Here is a 20,487-nt window from a genome sequence, read left to right as displayed (position 1 = left end):
CCAGGAAGATCTTAGGGCATCTCTCTCTCTCATCTTAGAACTACAGCACTTCAGGATCCCTGGGTGGCGCAGCAGTTTGGCGCCTGCCTTTGGCCCAGGGCGCGATCCTGGAGACCCAGGATCGAATCCCACATCGGGCTCCCGGTGCATGGAGCCTGCCTCTCCCTCTGCCTATGTCTCTGCCTTTCTCTCTCTCTCTCTGTGACTATCATAAATTAAAAAAAAAAAAAAAACTTAAAAAGAACTACAGCACTTCTGCAAGAGAAGATATGAGTGTCTCAAAAAGGATTAGAATGATTTAGGCCTGGGGTTATTTTATGACCTCCCTCTCCAGACCGAGGCCATCTTCCTGCTTCCATTGGGACCTCCACTCTCAGCCTGGAGCCACTCACCAGTCACCAACAGGTAGCTCAGAGCCTACCACTTGAGGACTCTGGGCCTAGGATGGCAAGAGACACATTTGCCTCCATTCTTCTTATTAGTTTACCCTCCTCAGGATGCTGGGGGAGAACACTTTGCTCTCCACTTTCCTAGGCCATTTGTTAGATATAAAAATCTGACACACAGTGGGACAGGAATCAAATTCAGTTTCCGAGGGAAGCAGTATGGTAAGAAGAGGCTCAAATCCCTACTCTACCTCTGAAAAGCCACGGGCAGGCTAGGTTCACAACCTCTGAACCTTTTCAGTAATAGCAGACTGCCTAACACAGAATAGGCCTACAGCATATAATTGCCAAATAAATACAGGACTAATAATTACATACAGGCCTCACACTCTAAAGGTAAAGTCATTCTTGATACACTCAGTAAGACTCTAAGTCATCATAAAGATAGACTTTGTTGAAGAGAATTGGCTGAGATCAGCTACGCTAGCACACTTACACTGTGGAGGAACAAAGGGTATGAACATAGTTCTAGAAAATGAAGTGCTGCTGAGAGACCTCACAAACAGGAAACAAAGGGTTTGTATTCAAAAAAGGATAGCACAGGCAAAGTGAACAGATAGAGGACAGATTCAATCCAGAATCTGCAATGTCTGGGACCAGCAAGGGATTATTACCTAGGATGTATAAGGAACTCCTACACATCATCAAGAAAAATGTAAGAACCCCACAGAAAAAACTGGTTAATGATTATCATGAACAAGCAATTTACCAAAGAAGAAACTCAATAGGTCATCAAGCATAGGAGCATTTGTCATCAGAGAAAAGCAAGTTAAAATGAGACCTATCCCAGGATATTGATACACTTGGCCAAAAATTAGGAAGCTAGTTAATGCCGAGTATTTGTTGGAAGTAGAGACCAGTGGAAATGTATATGATGAGTGGCCATTCTGGAGTGGTATCTGGCACTCCTGCATCAATACATACCCATCAAGGGTATGTCCATCAAGGACATGTAGAAAAGGCTGTTCCTTACAAAAGTATTTGTGAAGATAGTGTTGGAGGCAGTGTGGGAAACTATCCTTACAGGAGAAAGAAAATTGAGATGAACACCATGGACACTAGACGTATATACACATAGCAACATGGATGGACCTTAAAAACAAGGGTGAGGGGCACCTGGGTGGTTCAGTCAGTTAAGCATACCAACTCTTGGTTTCAGCTCAGGTCATGATGTCATGGGTCATAAGACTGAGGCACCACATAGGGCTCCATGCTAAGTGGGGAGTCTGCTTGGATTCTCTCTCTCCCTCTACCCTTCCCCCTACTCTCTCTCATGCACGCATTCTCTCTCTCAAATAAATAAATCTTTAAATAAATAAATAAATAAATAAATAAATACAAGGGTGAATGCCTGGGGCCCAGTTCTTGGTTTCTAAATACCATTCTTTACTAAAAAGAACCAGGGCTTGTTGGAGAAATTGCTGATTCCAGGGCTGAGTCAGGGAATGAACAAAAGTAGCTTGGATCATCATCTTGCTGTGCCTAAAAGAAAGTGCTCAAAGAATGACGGGATATGTCAAAAAAGACAGGAGCCAGCCTGAAAGACATCTCACTGGCCAATCTGGGATAATCTGAGCATCAAAATAAATAATGAGGGGCAGCCCCAGTGGCTCAACGGTTTAGTGCCACCTTCAGCCCAGGGCCTGATCCTGGAGACCCGGGATCAATTCCCAGGTCAGGCTCCCTGCATGGTGGAGCCTGCTTCTCCCTCTGCCTGTCTCTGCCTCTCTTTCTCTCTCTTTCTCTCTCTTTCTGTGTGTGTGTGTGTGTGTGTGTGTGTGTGTGTCTCATGAATAAATAGAATCTTTAAAAAAATTTAAAAAATAAATAATGTTAGTAAAGGATTATAAGCTATTGAATAAAGTAAGAATCCCTAAGTCTGAACTCATATATGAATAGGGTAGAAGGGAAAGCTCTTCCTTTCAGGAAAATACCAAGTAATAAATACAGAAGGAATGATAGAATGGGATCACCAACCACCATAATAAGAACTGATTCAGGTAAGAATCATCAATAGATGCTAAAAACTAGTGGATGCATGCTTGAAGAATAACCAGATATTTATATAATTTCAAGCAAATGCCTTTAAGATACTTCTTAAAGGCGGCAAAATAATAAACTTAATAATGGAGAAATAGCAAACACCACCATAATGAAATGACCAAAGTTCACACTGCTAGTAAGAAGGAAACTGATAACAGGTTTCCATCCAGACATGACGCACTAAAAATTAGAACTTAGAATCACTTGAATGTTATTCTTGTCAGAAACACATAACCTGAACCTCATCACAAAGAAAAATCAGATCCGAATTGAGGGTCCTTCTACAAAATAACTGGCCTATACTCTTCAACAATGTCAGTATCATATAATAGAAAACCTGGGCATTGTTCCAGATTAAGAGCCTAAAGAGACATGACAACTGAATACAATGCATGGTCTTCAATAAGGACATTCTGGGGACAACTGACAAAAATCTTCATAAAGTCTGCAATGAGATAACAGGAATTTTTCTATGTTGATTTCCTGATTTTGATTATTATACTATGGTTATACAAAAAAGTATTGTTTTTTAGAAAATACATGCTGAATATTTAGTGGTAAAGGGGCACAGTTCACAACCTATGACACACATATATACATGAAGAGAGAGAAAGAGGAGAAATAAAAGCAACTGCAACTATAGTGAAAGGATATTTGGGGAATGAACTCAGGGGAACCAAGAGGATATCCAGAAATTTTCTGTATAATTCTAGCCACTTTTCTTTAAGTTTGAAATTATGTCAAGCTTTTAAAAAATTAAAAACGGAACTGGGTAAAAAAATTAGAATCAGAATAAACAACAAAATAATACACCTTATATAAGTTAAAAATACAGGTACAGCCAACAGACACATGAAAAGATCCTCAAAATCACTCATCATCAGGGAAATACAAATCAAAATGACAATGAGATATCACCTCAGACCTATCAGAATGGCTAAAATCAACAACACAAGAAACAACAGGTGTTGTCAAGGATGTAGAGAAAGGAGAACCCTCTAGCCCTGTTGGTGGGAATGCAAACTGGTACAGCCACTCTGGAAAACAGTATGGAGGTTCCTCAAAAAGTTAAAAATAGACTACCCATCAATCCAGCAATTGTACTACTAGGTATTTACCTAAAGAGTAGAAAAATACTAATTCAAAGGGATACATGCACCCCAATGTTTATAGCTGCATTATATACAATAGCCAAATTATGGAAACTGCCAAAGTGTCCATCAACTGATGAATAAATTATTCCATATATACATATATAATGGAATACTAGCCATCAAAAAGCATGAAATCTTGCCATTTGCAACAATGTGGGTAGAACTAGAGAGTACTATGCTAAGTGAATTAAGTCAGAGAAAGATAAATACCATATGATTTTATTCATATATGGAATTTAAGAAACAAATGAGCAAAGGGGGGAAAAAAGAGGCGGGCGGGGGTGGCAAACCAAGAAACAGACTCTTAACTATAGAGAAGTGATGGTTACCAGAGGGAAAGTGGGTGGAGGATGGGTTAAATAAATAGGGGATGGGGATTAAAGAATGAACTTGTCATGATGAGCACGGGGCAATGTATGAAAGTGTTTAATCACTATATTGCACACCTAGAACTAACATAACACTGTATGTTAACTAACTGGAATTTAAATAAACTTAAAAAAATAAAATAAAAATCCATGAACATATATTGTATGATACATATTTATAACACTCTCAAAAGGATACAACACTGGTAATGGAGAATAGATCAGTGGTTACCAGAGGCTAAGGGTGGGAGGAAAATGTGATTTCAAGGGGGATTTTTTGGGTGATGAAACTATTCTGAATCCTTATCATGGTGGTGGTTATACAAATATACACAGTGTTACAGTTCATAGAACTACATGCCAAAAAGGCCAACTTTACTGTACATTAATCTAAAAAATTATTTTTAATGAAAAGTGTGTATATATAGATATATAAAGCAGCAGCTCCAATTTGGCAAGAGAAAACCAGATATACATTAAACATATTACAATGGTTGCTCATGGTGGGGCTAGGAAATGGAGATAGGAATGAGAATAAAATAGAACAAAGAAAATAAGGCAGGGGAGTCGGTGATGATAACAGGCCATGAAATAAAGTCTGATGGCTAGATGGAAAGACAGGAAAGAAGGAAACAAAAAAGAGAGTGTGAAAATGGAACTGGATGTGTCCTTCCAGGGCTGTACAAGGGAGAAAAAGCCCTGACAATAGACTAAACTCTGGTCCCTGAAAAAAGGTCTGCTATGCTGTAGGGATGGATTCATGAGCCATAAGAGCCAGACACCATCCAACATTAGAGTATAATTCATTTTTCTGCTCTGACTTCTGACTTACCAGCTGTCTGATTTGATTATACTATGGCTTGTCTTGTACTACTGCCAGCAGCCAGAGAACTCTAAACCACCTGACAACAATTCTAATCTTCCCAATAAAGCAGCAATGTAGTATTCCAGCATGTAAATAAGTCTCATGGGAGCTTTATTCATGAGTCAGCTGCCCCTCTGATCACTTCTGGAGCCCTAACTCAATTTCTGGAACTTCAGTGCTGGTTACAAATACATCCTCTCTCCATCTAAAACCAGGCCTTGGGACTCGTGAGTGGCTCAACAGTTGAGCACCTCCCTTTGGCCCAGGGCATGATCCTGGGGTCCCAGGACTGAGTCCCACATCGGGCTTCCTGCATGGAGCCTGCTTCTCTCTCTGCCTCTCTCTGTGTGTCTCTCATAAGTAGGTAAGTAAGTAAGTAAGTAAGTAAGTAAATAAGTAAATAAATAAATAAATAAAACCAGACATTCAACTATGGAGAGGCTGCTGCCCTATAGGCCATCTGGGCAGTCAGCTAGCCACACATTGCTGATAATACCTTTCTGGTACCAGGATGACTTTGGATGCAATCAGTTCCAATTTCCCCCTCTAAGGAACAAGAATAATAACGTGTTCTTTTCAGGCAGTAAATGAGATAACACATATACAGTTCACCCTTAAACACGGGTTTGAACGGCATGGGTCCACTTATACAGAGGTTTTTTGCAGTACCATACCATAAATGTATTTTCCTTATGATTTTAACAAATCATCTTTTTTCTCTAGCTTATTTTATGGTAAGAATATAGTATATAATACATATAACATATGAAATACATGTTCAGCATATATGTTATCGGTAAGGCTTCCAGTGAACAAGAGGCTAAAAGTAGTTAAATTTTGGAGAATTAGAAGTTATTCGTGGATTTTCAATAGCACAGGGGGTGGGGGTTCAACACCCCTACTAACCTCCATGTTGTTCAAGAGTCACCTGTATATACTCATCACAACGCTTAGCAATAAAACAGATATTAAATATTACTTTGCCTTTTTCCCTGAATCTACCAGATTTGGAAGAGGCTGAGACCTCAAAGGGCCTTTTAGGTACAATATAAGGTTTCTTGCAACACATGAAGGTTAAACAGTGATTCTGTTCATCTTTTATGGTCACAGACAACAACTAAAATGTTAAAGAACCAGCTTAGAATCACAGACAAGAACTATAATGTTAAAGAACCAACTAATAGAAAAAATTTATAATCTTGGGATGAAGACCTTCCTGAGTGTAAAAACAACTTGAAGCCATAAAGAAAAAGACAGATTTAAATACAAAAAAAATTTGAAATTTCTGTATGGTCAAAGATACCAGAAAAAAAAAGTTAAAATATAGGTAACAGACCATATTTACAAATAATATATAATAAAGGAGTTATATCCTACAAACATGTTTTAAAAACTAATAGAAAAATGGGTGGCTCAGTAGGTTAAGTGTCCTGTCCGACTCTTGGTTTCAGCTCAGGTCATGATCTCAGGGTCGTGAGATCAAGCCCCACGTTGGGCTCCACACTCAGCACAGAGTCAGTTGGAGACTCTCTCCCTCTCCCTCTGCCCCTTCCCCTGCTCACTCACACACAAGTACGTGCTCTCTCTCTCACAAATAAATCTTAAAAAAAAAAAAAAAAACAGGTAAAAGTATTAACAAGTAATTTAGAGAAGATAAACAAATGGCTAATGAACAAACACATGAAAGTTTGTTCAACATCATCAGTAATCAAAGAAACTAATTAAAGCAAGATATGTTTGATCATCGATGGCAAATAGAAAAGATTGATAACTGGCATAGATGTGGGAAACAGGCACGTCTCAAACACTGTTGATGAGCATGAATTGGAGGGCAATTTGATAGCATCTAATAAAATATTAAAATTACATGACCTTTAGATCTCAAATCAACAACCTAACTTTCCACCTTAAGACACTGGAAAAAGAGGAGCAAACAAAAGCAAGCAGAAGGAACAAAATAATAAAGATTAGAGCGAAATTAATGAAATAGAGAACAGAAAAACAATAGAGAAGATCAGTGAACCAAAAGTTGGTTCCTTGAAAAGATCAACAAAAACGACATACTTCTGGCTAGAAAAAAAGGAGCAAAGACTCAGATTACCAAAACCAGAATAAAAGAGGAAACACCCCTACCAACCTCAGAGAAATAAAAGGGATCCCAGGGGAATACTGTGAACGACTGTATGCCAATGAATTAGGTGGCTTAGATAAAGGAGACAAATCTCTAGGAAGACACAAATTACCAAAACTGACTCAAGAATAAACAGAAAATCTAAATAGACATGCAACAAGAAATTGAATTAGTAATCAAATAGCATCCCACAAAGAAATGCCCAGGCTCAGATGGCTCATGGTGAATTCTATAGACATCTGAAGAATACGAATCCTTGATAAGCTCTAAAACTGGAAGAGGAGGGAACACTCCCCTGCTCATTCTTGAGGCAGTACCACCTCGATACCAACACTGGACAAAGATATCACAATAAGAAAACTACAAATCATTGATATTTATCAATTATATAAAATAAAGCTGTGAGGTACCTGGGTGGCTCAGTGAGTTAAGCATCCTGACTCTTGATTTCGGCTCAGGTCAAGATCATAGGGATCAAGCCCAGGGTCAGACTCCAAGCTCAGTGGGGAGTCTGCTTTGGGGTTTTCTCTTTCTCTCTCAACACTCACTTTCTCTCTCTCTCTCTCTCTCTCCCCCCCTCCCTCCCTCCCTCCCTTTACCCCTCCCCTAGCCCCTAGCTGGTGCATGTGGGTGCACTCTCTCTCTTCAATCTTTAATATACTTTTAAAAAACTGAAAAAAAAAAACTACAGATCAATATTTCTTACTTTCTTTTACAAGACATGCTATCTACAGACTAAGTTTTTCTAATAACACACCAACCCCAAGTCACTCTGCACCCCAGGCTGCCCCCTCCCCCAACTCCCACTCTTCTTAACACATCTCTTCTCACCCCTTGAGACTCCATGAAACATCCAATGCTCCCTCCATTCACCTATTTATATCCTATGATGGCCTCTCCCCAGGACACTGATGAAAAATGTCCACCTGGAGAAGGGCAGGCTGTGGAACACCACTGAATCCTGGCACATCTGACACATGGCAACACACACTCCAAGCTCCCAGTGTTGTAGATGCAACAAGACGGAGGCCTCCTTGTGGCCTGGGGTAGGTCTCTTTAGTGGAGACTCCGGTCTCTAAGCAGGCTAAACCTTGTCTTCCGGTTGTGGTTACATACTCACACCTCTCTCCCTGAGCCACTTAATTGCCTCAGGGCAGATGAAAAAAACAAACAAACCTGCATTTGGATGAAATTTTACTCTGCACCCTACTATATTGATTATAGGTCTTCTGTACCCAAGGGAATAGGGTTAGACATTGAACAAAAGACAGAGCACTGATATCAACACATACCTCATCTCATTCAATTTTCTTACCAACCCCTTGAAGTAAGAACTATCTCCCCATTTTACAAAGGAAGAAAGTATTGCCCTGGGCACCCCAGGAACAATATGCTAGATAAGAGCTCTAGCCTGACTACACATGGCTCCAGGGAGTACGGTGTTAAAGTGTTAAATCACAGCTGACTGCTGTGGAATGCAGCAGAAGAGGACAAGAGTGGCTACAAGATGAAAGGAACAGCTGTCACAAGTTGAATGCACCCCATCTGCTTAATTTGTAAACCTCTGGTCACTGAAATCACTGGTTCTAAAGTCATTCTACTACTTATGAACGTCAGCAGGCACCTGTTCATCTACAAAAAAGGTATGTGAAGGGGGTGGCCATAAAGGCAGAACTGGCAATTCATAGCTACTGATCAACTTATTTTTGCCTGATATAATGTAAGTCTTTCTTCCTTTGGGCCTCATTTCTGAATCCCCTCAATCAGACTGGAGGAGATCCACATGGGTTAGCCCATCAGAACCTTAACATGGCTTTTCTGGATAGGTGCATGTGGTACTTCCCAGCAAAGTTTTAGATCAACACCATTTTTAAGGCAGCCTTTTAAAGCGAGGGTCTGCCTCTATTCTACAGGTTTGGCTTCACAAATAAAGGAAGAAGGACAATTTCTTATCTTGTGTAAGCTAATTCTTTGGCAAAGGCACATGAGGTAGGTGTTCAAAGAGCCACCAGGTAAGGCTCCTTTGTGGATACACCTCAGCAGGGACAGCCCAGATGCAATAGCCTGCCTATAGGAAGAGCCCATATCAAACATGGCAGTAGTGCCCTACACAAGGAGCTTCACACACACACACACACACACACACACACACAAGCCGGGAGTGTAAATATGAGACTCCAGATAGATCTGACCTTCCCTAGGTATCTATATTCTTTAAAAGCTAATACCCCTAGTCCAGAAATTTAAAGTTTAGGGCCTGTGGATTATTCCAACCTTTCTGGAAAGGAAACTAGCAATGTGAACCAATGTCATAAAGGTGACAATCTCCTCTGGCCTAAGAATTCCTCTCTAGAAATTTATTCCAAATTTATTCCAAGGAAATAATTCAACTGAAGCAAAGAGCTAAACATAAGCAAAAATGTTCAACATGATCATGATATATATTTTTTTAAAAAGACTATGACAGAAAAACCTGGAATGTTGAATGCTAAGGGAACAGCCACAGGGATTTAATTTTTTAAAAAGATTTATTTATTTATTTACTTGAGAGGAGAGGCATAGAAGGAAAGAATCTCAAGCAGACTCGCCAGTATGCAGGGAGCCCCAACAGGGCTCCATCTTATGACCCTGAGATCATGACCTGAACTGAAATCAAGAGTCGGATGCTTAACCCACTGAGTCACCCAGGCGCCCCTCCATAAGAATTTTAGATAGCAGCTCGGAAAAGATAATTAGGATAATTATGAATAACATAACAGTTTAGGATAAGAGTCGAATGAAATTAACAGAATACTAAAATAGTTTCACACTACAATTACAACAGAGTAAAGTATGTATGCACTTAGAAAGTATTGTCAAGTTTTGTTACAGTGGTAGGCACATGTTTGGTTACAGAGTAAACAGAAGCATATTTTTTTAAACATTTAATGTGGTGATGTATTTTCAACTAAAAACATGAAGAAATCCTACAAAGCAAAAACCAAAATCATCACAAATAATAACTATTAGTGCTACCAATAATAGATAACATAAATTCAGAGCTTATTCAGTATTAGGCATTATTTTAGGCCCTTTTATGCCTACCAACCCACCTCACAATGAGGCAGACACTATTGTTACCCTATTTCACAGGGGAGACCACTGAGGCACAGAAAGAAAAACATCTCTCCCATATGAAACAGCTACAGTGATGAAAAGAAACATCCCCTATGCCATTTCAAAGGCCATTCATCTGCTAAAACATTTGTGCCTCCTTAGAGAAGACAAAATTCTCAACAGAAGTTTCACCAGGAGATCCCTGAAATGGGCAGTGGGTAGTGAGCTTCACAGGGAATTTCAGAGGTCTTTTGCGTTGCAGATGTGACCAGGATTTCCCCCCATACCAACCTAGACTTTAGGAGGAAGAGAAGGAAGACACTCAAAGCCAACAGGTCCAGCCTGCTCAAACTTCACAGAGGGAAAGAGGGGCCCCCAGAGTTGGGACTTGCCCAAAATGATGTAATGAGTTAGGAGGACCAGATCTCGGAATTCTCACACTGGTGGCCTTTGAGGCTTGCCCCTAACTGCCTGAGACCAAGAACCCCCTCATTCTGTAGCTTTCTCTCCCTCACCTTCTTTCCTTCGGGCCCTGAAGATAGGTTTAGCTATCTTCAGCTCTCCTCTATGCAGCATGATCCCCACTACACCAGCTTCTCTCTCTCTCTCTCTCTCTCTCATTATCTTCCTTTCACTCTGCCTCCCACTTCCTGTCCTCTCCTGCCCTGCTGGTGACTGTGTGCAGGAGCTGGGACTTCAGCCACGGCCTTCTTCCCATGTCACAGCAACCAGAAGAAATGACGGGCTACACTTAGCAGTAGACCCCTGCTCTTCCCAACCAGGGAGACTGCAAACACACTGAGGGAGACAAGGATGCTAAAATCAGTGTTGGAAGAGAGGCCCTTCATTTTGGTTCTGGACCTGGCCCAGATCACCCATCTGGCTCTCTGCACCTCCTCAGTGCCCTGGGGGCACCCATATTTCCTCTCTCTGACTACACGCTATTGTCAGGGTCTGTCCACTGCTGAGTGGGAACCAGCCCTTGTCCATGTCTATCTCCCATGCTCAGGGAGTGTGGTTACTAACAAAAGCTTGCTGAGTGAGCAAATCAGTCTTCATTCACCTTCTTCCTTAGGGCTCTTCCTGACTTGGCGTGAAGACTCAGGTCCACCCATTTTCAGTCAGGCAGGGACCCTGCCCAGGCTGCCTTCATATTCATCTGAATGCCAGGAGCTACCTAACACCTCAATGCCAAGTCACCAAGCTCCTATAATGCAAATCCCAGTTTCCCTGAAGCCCACCCTTAATGTAGAGCCCTATCCTGTTTTTTTTCAAGCTGGCGGTGGTGGTGTCCTGAAACACTAATGACAGCTCTGCACTTTCAGGATTTCAAAAGGCAAAAGGACATTATGCAAAACAGGAAGAAACTTTGAAAGGCATTTTGAAAATGTACCCTGTCACTGGGGCCAGCCAATTATTGAACCCCCTTATCAGGGCCCCTCCCCATGACCTCCTGACCCATGTGGTAGGGCAGGAAGGAACCTGACCTCCTACCTTACTGGTCATGCCAGTGACATGACCCTGCCCCTTTCCTCAGCATAGCCTCCCCTTAGAACCCCAGGCTCTGTTCCAAATGACCCCTGGCAGATTCCCAAAGCCAAAGTGTCCCTCAAAAGAGGAGAATGGAGATCCGGTGAGGCCAATCAAAGTGGGATAACTTCAAAGCAGAATGACACCTTGGGAAGAACCTGGCCTACTAGCCTGAGTCCAGATTGCTCAAACCACCTGAAAGAGTCCCCGACTGAGCATGCTGGACTCTAATGGTCTCTGAGGCTCTCTCAAAAGCAAGTCCTAGAAGCATATAGGTTCTCACTTCACAGCCCCTCCCCAGATCTCAGAACTCCCTGGAGGTGGGAATGCTATGCTGTCTGTTTCACAGTCTGAGTTGCCAGCTTGTGGAAATAGTTCTTCATGTCAACTGCACTGAGCTAACAGGCTGGTGTTTCCCTAGCACCACAGTCCACATAAGCCAGGCCTAGGGACTTGGCTGCTAAGGAGACAAATGGAGAAGTTACTGAAAAAGCTGACTCCTGGGGCATCATCCCCATTGCTTCTGTTGACAACAGATTTCTGCTCAAGTGTCTGTCCTACAGCTTTGGCCCACTGCCCCTGCCCTAGGCACTTCCTGTACCTAGTTTCCTTTTTAATCAGAATTCTAGACATATACTTCATTTACCAATAAATGATACTCCTCTGCCAGCACTAAGTAAACCTGTAATTTTGAATGGGTCTATCTTTTAGTAAGACTGGTTTTAAAACCTAGCTCTTCGCAAAAAAGCGTTCACCCTTTATTCCCCCTTTTTAGAAAGCTCTACTAGCCAAACAATCCAGAAAGTGCAATGTTCTATGCAGAAGCCTCAGAGGGCCACTAAGAAAAAACAAAAACTACATGTGTGTGTTCAACAACTGAATGATAAAACAAAGTTACAGCATATTCAGTTGACAGAATGACACGACACAGCTTTTGTGGTTTTTAAAGGTGTAGGACCAAGCTCATGAGAAAAAATCTTAAGTGACAAATGCTGGATACCAGGCTATCTATATTTATACCAATCTATCTGTTCATCTATATTCTTAAGTACGTACATGAAAAAGACTAGCAGGAGATCTAGCAGGAGATTCACCAACCTGTTTCCTCTAGGTGAAAGGAATATAGGTGTGCTTTCCTACCTCTTTTAACTTATTTTCAATAAGCCTGCATTACCTTTTACCCAAAAAAAAAAGAGGGAGAGATTACCCACTTCTCAAAAAAAAAAAAAAAAACAGGGAAAAGCAAGGACCCAGAGCCCTAGCTGTAGCATTCCAGGGAAGCAAATCGTTCTCTCTCTGGGCTTTGTGAGGGGCTTTGGAGAGGTGGCAGAGGGGAAAGGGAAGCAGCTCCATAACACACCCAGACCAGACATTAAAATCACTGCCAAAGAATTCAGCAACAGCCAATTATATATCTCCTGGCCTTCATTTGTGTAGGGAAGGGGCGGGCTGAGGCCAGGCTGGAAAGTGGAACCTGAAACACTGAGCGTGTGACTCAGCCCTTCTGCCTTCTAAGGACGAATCCCTTTAGGCCACGTCCACTCAGAACCAGCTCCCAAACAGACTCTATCCGACTTTAAGCCACCATGACCTTTGAACCCAGAGGTTCTGACCTTTACGAGAGGATCTGCAATCTCTCCCCAAGCATGTAACCTGAGTGGGCCCAGGTAAACACAGACCTCCATAACTGGGGCCTTTACAATCACAGCCACAGTCCGGTGCCCAGGAACCCTTACAATCCCAGGCTTTATTAACTTCCTCAGGAGTTAGGGTCTGGCTGGCTGGCCTTTACAATGATCTCATTGCCTAGACTACCCTGGGCAGTGCCAGGGCCAAGTGGAAAATGGCCACAGTGCCAGTACTCAGGGGATTTAAGCCACAAGGGCAGACCACTTGTCCTAAAACAAATGGATTGCTACTAAACTGGATAAGAACAACTGGAATTTCCAGGTGGATACAATTACAAGCAGAATTCCAATCTCTGCTTCTTGTCGTCAGGAGCCGGCAGGGAACACTGAATAGTGAAGATGGCACAGGGCACTTGGTATGCAAGCAGGGGAGAAATCACTAGGTTCAACTTGACCACAGGACAACTGGGCCCCTTTCTTACACACCCAGAGCCCAGCTCAGCCCAAAGAGGATGAGCTCCCAGACCTGCCCCCAAAGCCCAGAAGGTCCCCAGGGTGAAATCCACAGAAAGGCAGGAACAGCCTGAACATTAACTGTCCCATCGTTCCTAACCCATAAATTAGTCTAGTCTCAGCCTGGAAATCCCTACCCTGTTGCTACACAAAGACCATATGACTGCTGATGTCTCATTACAGTCATTATAAAGCAGCAAGGTACGGATTACTCAGCAGAGCTAAGTAAGGCTTCAGAAATTAGAGGAACAACCAAAACCAGGACTGAAGAACTTTGATACCAACTCTGGGTTTCCGAAAAAAGAAAGAAAAGGTAGGATGGACAGGAGAGACTAAACATACATATTTTAGTTTCCTAAATGACATCAGTACAGTTCAATATGCCTCCGCTGCCTGGACTGTGAGTTCCGAAAGGAGGCATTTTGTCATCTTCCTCTTTGCAGGTCTAGTACCAAGCACAACACAGGCACATTGTTGGAAATAAATGAATGAAGCTACCAGATGCCTTAGCCAGCAAGGATGTCCAGCCAGGCCAGGTGCCACATAAGACCTTTCAGGTGGACACACAGACATACCTAGCAAGGATCCTCCCAAATTCTAGGTCATAGTAGCCTGCTCTGAGCCTCTACCCTAGGTGTCTACTGGGCAATAGCCTCAAGGAAGAGCACTGGGCTGGGAATCAGGATCCAAATTCCAGCCCCAGCACAATGAGAGATGGGGACAGGGAACTAGAAAGTCCCATCCTGGGATGCTATGGGTCCAAGATGCTGCAGTTTGAATACAATCCCACATTTGACTCCTGCTCCCCATGCCCCAAGGAGGTGGAGGCTTCCATGCTTGCTTAGAGTCTGGGATAGATGGCAACAGGCAGGAATCACTTCTGCCACCATCAGGCTGAGTGGAAGAAAGCAAACCCAACAGTCATAGAAGGTATTTCTCAATCTCAAGACTGTTAGACAAGAAGGCATATCTTTCTATTTGCCAACAAACTATTTTCCCAAGGTAAAACAACAGGACAAACTGGTTTAAAATACTAGCTATCTAATTTCCCAAAGCTTAAAGATCTGGACAAGGGGAGGCTCCCCATGCCTCACACCACCCTGAGGATGAGGCTCTACTCCAAGCCAGGAAGTGATGAGGCTCCAAAACTCATCCCCAAAAGGGAGAGAGAGAGCTCTTCCCTGAGCTAAGGCTAGGACAGATGTCCTCAAAGTACATTCTGTCCTGGGCAGCCTGCTCACATCCACATGTGTGCATATGGGAGAAGGGAGTAAAAGGGGACAGCGTGCTGGTGGAAAAACACCTGAGAGCTGAGAGCCCAGGAGAGACGCAGAAAGTGCTTTGTTTTCCCAAGGGCACAAACCACAACAGAGGCTTGGTTGACAGCTCCCACAAAAGCTGGGCAAGTTGACTCATGGACAAATGCTTTCCCAGGACCCTGGCTACCTATGGTGGCTGTCTGCTGGCCCAGGAGCCCATGACTCTCTGGTGCCCATCTATAGATCATAGTCCTCGTCTGAACAAATGAAGAGGATCTCTTTAAAGCAGAGGTGGGCAAGGGAAGACTCTGGGTTTAAGCAGTATAGGACTACTCACCCCCCCACCCCCCCCCACACACACCCTATGCACCCTTGAGGGGACTGTGTCAGCTGTACCAGGCCCCATTTGAGCCCCTAGGTCAGTCTTGTCCACCTTAACCAGTCCAACCTGAGATACTGCCCGCCCCCCACCTAGACCCTCTCTGGGCTGGCAGTTCCACTACCAGTACCAGTTAAGTCACATTAAGCTGCCACCAAATCTGAGCAGAGGCGAACATTCCAGGAAAAGAAAAGAAAATGTAAGACCACTGCTCCTCCCGGGTTGACTACGCCTCAGACATACCCAGACAGCCAGGAAAGGGAGCCTCATGATCATGTTCAGTGAACTAGATGCCACAGCCTGAGGGCCAAGAGGCCAGTGCCTGCAGGCCTGAGCTTTCTGAGAGAACTCCCCTGAGAACTTGTAGGAATTCTCAGGAAAGGCCCATGTCCCCTCTGCAGTCCCTAGTCCTGAAGGCCTCACACTACCCCATGGGGGATCCTGAGGCAAGGCCTACAATGACTCTAAACACTGCAACCTGCCTTACATCACACAGATAGAGTAAACAGAGGCAGGATTCAAACCCAAGTATATCTGAAGTCTATCCCAAGGCTCTGACAACCCACGAGGGATCCAACAGTGGCCCATCAACAGCCTAGTCTGGTGCCTGGTTCCTTCAGGGAAGGGCATGCTCATTACCCTCCACGTACCACATAGGAGCTTATCACAGTATCTGGCCCAGACCCCTGGACACCAGAAAGTAGAGCCAAGTCGTGGAAAGGAACCGCAAGTAGTGAAAAGGCCACAGTTCTAAACCCCACCGATGCTTTCTCCCATCAACCTCAAAACCACCCCGCAAGGGCTTTGGTTGACACCTGCCCAGATGAACAGATCGGTTCAACTCCCCTCAACCCACACACTCCTAAAGAGACTTTCAGCTTCGAGGACCCCTCTCAGCCAGGAGCCCCCATTCAGTGGGCTGCACCTAAGCACTCAAAACTGAGGGCTTGATTAAAATGAAAAAAAAAAAAAAAAAAAAAAAAAAGCTTTCACTTCATGGTTCCTCCACAGCAGCAGCAGCAGCCCAAACATCACGATCCCATGCATGTCACACTAAGTGGCCAAGCTAGAGCATACCCAGGGTCTCTCTCCTCGCCCTCCAAATATTATCTCTCAGGAAGTCCCTTCTTGCTGCCAATTCAAAATTCAGCTCAGAAATACCAGTAACTGGTCACCAATCATGAGGAACGCCATTACAAAACAAAAACAAAGCACCACGGGTTCTCACGCTTCATTGAGAAGACCTTATATATATATATACCTCAAATATCTATCTAATGAACTTTGGGGCACTTTAATTTGGTTATTTATTTTTTTCTGCATAAACATAAAGGGAACAATTAAAGAGAAAAAAAAAACTGGCCTCTCCGGGTTCTGGGAACTTACCTCTCTCTTCCCTCTTTCTCTCTCTGGTGTTCAGAGCCATCTCTTTGGGAGTCTGAGAAAATCGAACTTTAAGTCCCAAGTCCCATTTGCCATGTTCTTAAAGTACATAATCTCATTTAGTCCTAAAAATAACCCTGGGAGTTAAGCACCAACAACCCCATTTTACATACGAGAAAAAGACTCTGACACACTCTGTAAGATGCCTGAGACCAGACACTTAGCAAATAGTTTAAACTTTATTTTCTAGGACTAGTCTGCTTCCTAGACCAAGTCCAAAGGGATTCAATTTTCTGCTTTAAAAAAAAAAAAAAGTCCCCTTATTTCCACAATTCATGTCTGACCAATTCCATGTTCTTCTTCCTAAACTTGATATGAAAATATTGAAGCAATTATTGGACAAATTGAGCAAGACACATAGAAGGCCTGCTCTGCCAGGGTTTTACGGGAAGGTGACAGAGTTCCTATTGGCAGGATGCCTGCCCTCCTGCCAGGGCCCCTTACTCAGTACCAGAATCTCTACAAACTGGCATTTAAAATGAGCAGCCACCTGTATGATAATCTGGAGAACAACCTGTGGCTGCCTTGAGCCTGACTGCCTGTGGATTACACAGGTCCAGGAAACATCCTGCCGGAGGGGATGGGCTCAGCCTCCTCCAAACAGGAGGAATGCAAAACCCACCAACTCAAGCTCCCCGCATATGCTGACACAGAGGCTGGTGGCCACCCTTCCGATTATCTGGGCAAGATACCTGAGACTCCACGCTTCTCCCTGGTAGGGACAAGTCGGTGTGAACTGGTTACAGTTTAGCCCTCCAAGCCCCTACTACACAGGCTCTGCCCCCACAAACTCCCTCAGTCCTCGGGACGGTTCAGCTCGCTCAGGCTCACTTAGGGGCAGGGATCTGCACAGTTTACCAAGGGCTTACCTTCATTAACGTAAATGCCTGTTTATATTGTTGCATCTAATCTTCCAAAACAATCCTGACAGAGGTTCCCTTTATTTCCCCCCCACACACACCCGCATTTAACTGAGGAGACACCAGACGTTAACAAACAACACATTTGCCCAAAAGCTCAGGAAAAGTTCACCCACGCTCAGGAGAGAGCGGCTGTACGGGAAGACCAGATACGTGAGCTAGATGCGAACTGGAAGGTCAACTTCCTTCCGCGCTGGAGGCCTCATCATCAGTTTCCCAGACTGGAGTGGGTCACCCTGAGCTGCCTCCCGGTCCCTCCCAGAGGCGGCAGGGCGAGGGCAGCTCCAAGCCCTAAGCAAACCCAAACTGCAAAACTCCTTGAGGCGTGGGCCGGGGCACGGAAGTCTCCAAGGCCTTCCCCGGTTCTGGGGCCCGAGGGGCCTGCGGCTTCCTCGCACCACCCCCACCCCAGGCTTCAACGTGAATCCAAAAGGACTCGGCTCCCACCCTCTCCCCTCACCCAGCCCGGGACCTCGGCTGGGATGAGGCGCCGCGATCCGGAACTGGGAGGCGGGAGAGCCCGGGAAAGCGCACGGGCGAACGTCCAGGGACCCTGCCGAGGAACTTCGGGAAAGTCCCCGAGGACTCACCGAGCAGTGGGGACTCCTCGGGGCATGCGAGCAGCGGCAGCGCCGTGGTGGCGGGCACCGGGGCCGACGTCCAGTTGCTCGCCGAGCCGGGGCGGGGGCCGGCGTCCTCGCCTGGGCTGGAGTCGCGACCCGAGCGCAGCTCGGAGGACGCGTCCCGAGGCGGCAGCGGCGGGGCCCCTCGGGGCCGGAGCTCCCCGGAGGGCTGCTCGATGGCGGCGGCGCCGTTGGAGCCGCCCTGCAGCGGCGTGGGGACCCCGACCAGCTGAGGCAGGCGGCTCAAGTCGCGGCCGGCCAAGTAGTAGACGAGGGTGGCGCCAAGATGCAGCGCGCAGACGGCCACGAGCAGGCGGCAGGCCCGCTGCAGGGACGCGCCCGGCATCGCGGCGCTGCCGCCCAGGAGCGGCTCCCGAAACCTCATCTTCCCGCCGCCGCTTTAAGAGGCGGGTGGGCTACGGCGGGGAGGGGCGGCCCGCCCGCGGGCCGCCGGCCAGGCTGCCCGACCGCGGCTCTGGGGGAGGGGCCGCGGGGCCGCGGGGGAACGCAGCGCCCGCTGGCAGGCGGCGAACGCCGAGACTCCGGCCCGCGCGGCCGCCCAACGACTAGAAGTGCGCCCGCGGCGCGGGCGGGGCGGGGCGGGGCGGGGCGGGGGCGGGGCCGCCGGTCGGAGCCGGGCTTCGGGCCGGAGCGGGGGGCGGGGCCTCCGGGGGCGGAGCCGCGGGGCGCGCGCGGGGCCGCGGCGGGGGGCTGCGGGGGGCGGAGTCGGCTCCCCGGCCGGCCGGCGCCCTCCCGCCCCGCTCGGCGCTGCGCGCTCCGGCTCCCCAGCCCTCGGCGTGTGCGCTCGGCCGCCGCCACCCCCTCCTCCTCCTCCTGGCGGCCCTCGAGAGGCGCCGCCGCTTCCTGCTGTGCTGACGGGCTTGGGCAGTGGGCCTGGGCCCGCGGCGCGGCGGCGCAGGAAGCCGGCGGGTCGCTGACTTGACGGGCTGGGGGCCGCGACGGCGTTGCAGCCCGGGCAGCCCGGGCAGGCCGGGTTGGGTCCGGAAGCGGGGTGGGGGACGAGGTTGTCCAGGAAACGGCCTTCGACGCCCAGGAGCGGGGCCGCCGCGGAGGGATTCTCTGGGGCGTCCTGTACCCCGGCTCCGGCGGCGCCAGGCCCGTCCACCGCGGTGGGGGCCAGCAGGAGGCGCGGCTCACCCGCACTCCGTGGGGCGCCGAGGGCGCGAGTCTCCGCGCGTCCGGCTCAGCCTGGGACAGCCCAGCCCAGGGCACCGCGGGGGCCCGCCCAGCTCGGTTTGAGGTGCATCCCGCCCGCCCCTCGAGGATCCGTGCTTTGAGTGGGAGGGTGGCAGAGAGCCTCAGCGACTCCCAGGCTGGCCTGCAGGAGAGCAGCCGGCTTTGTTTACAACTTGCGTGAGCTCAGACACAATCCCAGGAAGGAGGAATGGCCCCTATTTTACAGACAGAGTTCAAGGCTCGGGAAGGTTAAGAAGCTTACCTAAGATCACATAGCTTGAGAGTTAACTGTATGCCAGTCAAGCACAAGCTTAACTGCTTTATAATTCATTGTCTCAATCCTAACAACACTTTGAAGTAGGCACTTTTACTGTCCCCATTTCACAGGTGAGAAAACTGAGACTCAGGAGTTGACTCTTGATCGTAGAGAATACTTTCCTCACTTGGCTTCCTAGGATACCAGGCTTTCCTGATCTTCCTCGCTTCACTGGTCACTCCTGTCTTCCTTGTAGTCTTCTCCTCTTCCCCAGTTGTTGAAGGTCCCAGGCCATAGTCCACGATGCTCTTTTCTGTCTGTATGGACTCCCTAGGAGTGACTTATGGTGTCTGTATATTAATGATACAAAATGTCTGTCTTCCCCTGTTGTGGAAGGCCTCGGAACATAGCACATGAGGCTCTTTTCTATCTACACATTCTCTAAGAGTAATTTATAATCATCTGTTCACTGATGACTGTAGAATTTCTATCTCCGGCCTACATCTCCAGACTTATTCTCAAGTGCCTATCTTAGCAGTATCTCAAAGTCAATACATCCTGCCCCTGACAACCTACTCCCTATACTCCACTCTCACTCTTAACTGACCTCAGAGAATGGCACCATTGTTCATCCAG

General features: G+C 46.3%; 1 protein-coding gene across 1 annotated transcript in view; it reads right to left on the bottom strand.

Moving 5' to 3' along the window:
* Window positions 1–18,961, bottom strand: part of B4GALT1 (beta-1,4-galactosyltransferase 1) — a 52,432-nt gene extending 33,471 nt beyond the window's left edge. Inside the window, exon 1 of the mRNA XM_041762164.1 lies at window positions 18,366–18,961. Within this exon, the coding sequence (XP_041618098.1) occupies window positions 18,366–18,783 (418 nt within the window). The 5' untranslated portion in view covers window positions 18,784–18,961. The remainder of the gene's footprint in view (window positions 1–18,365) is intronic.
* Window positions 18,962–20,487: the final 1,526 nt, after the last annotated feature.

Source organism: Vulpes lagopus, chromosome 7 (assembly GCF_018345385.1).
Source record: "Vulpes lagopus strain Blue_001 chromosome 7, ASM1834538v1, whole genome shotgun sequence".
In the NCBI taxonomy this organism is placed as follows: Eukaryota; Metazoa; Chordata; class Mammalia; order Carnivora; family Canidae; genus Vulpes; species Vulpes lagopus.
The sequence above is the reverse complement of the archived record's forward strand: the minus strand, read 5'-3'. Positions and strand labels throughout refer to the sequence as shown.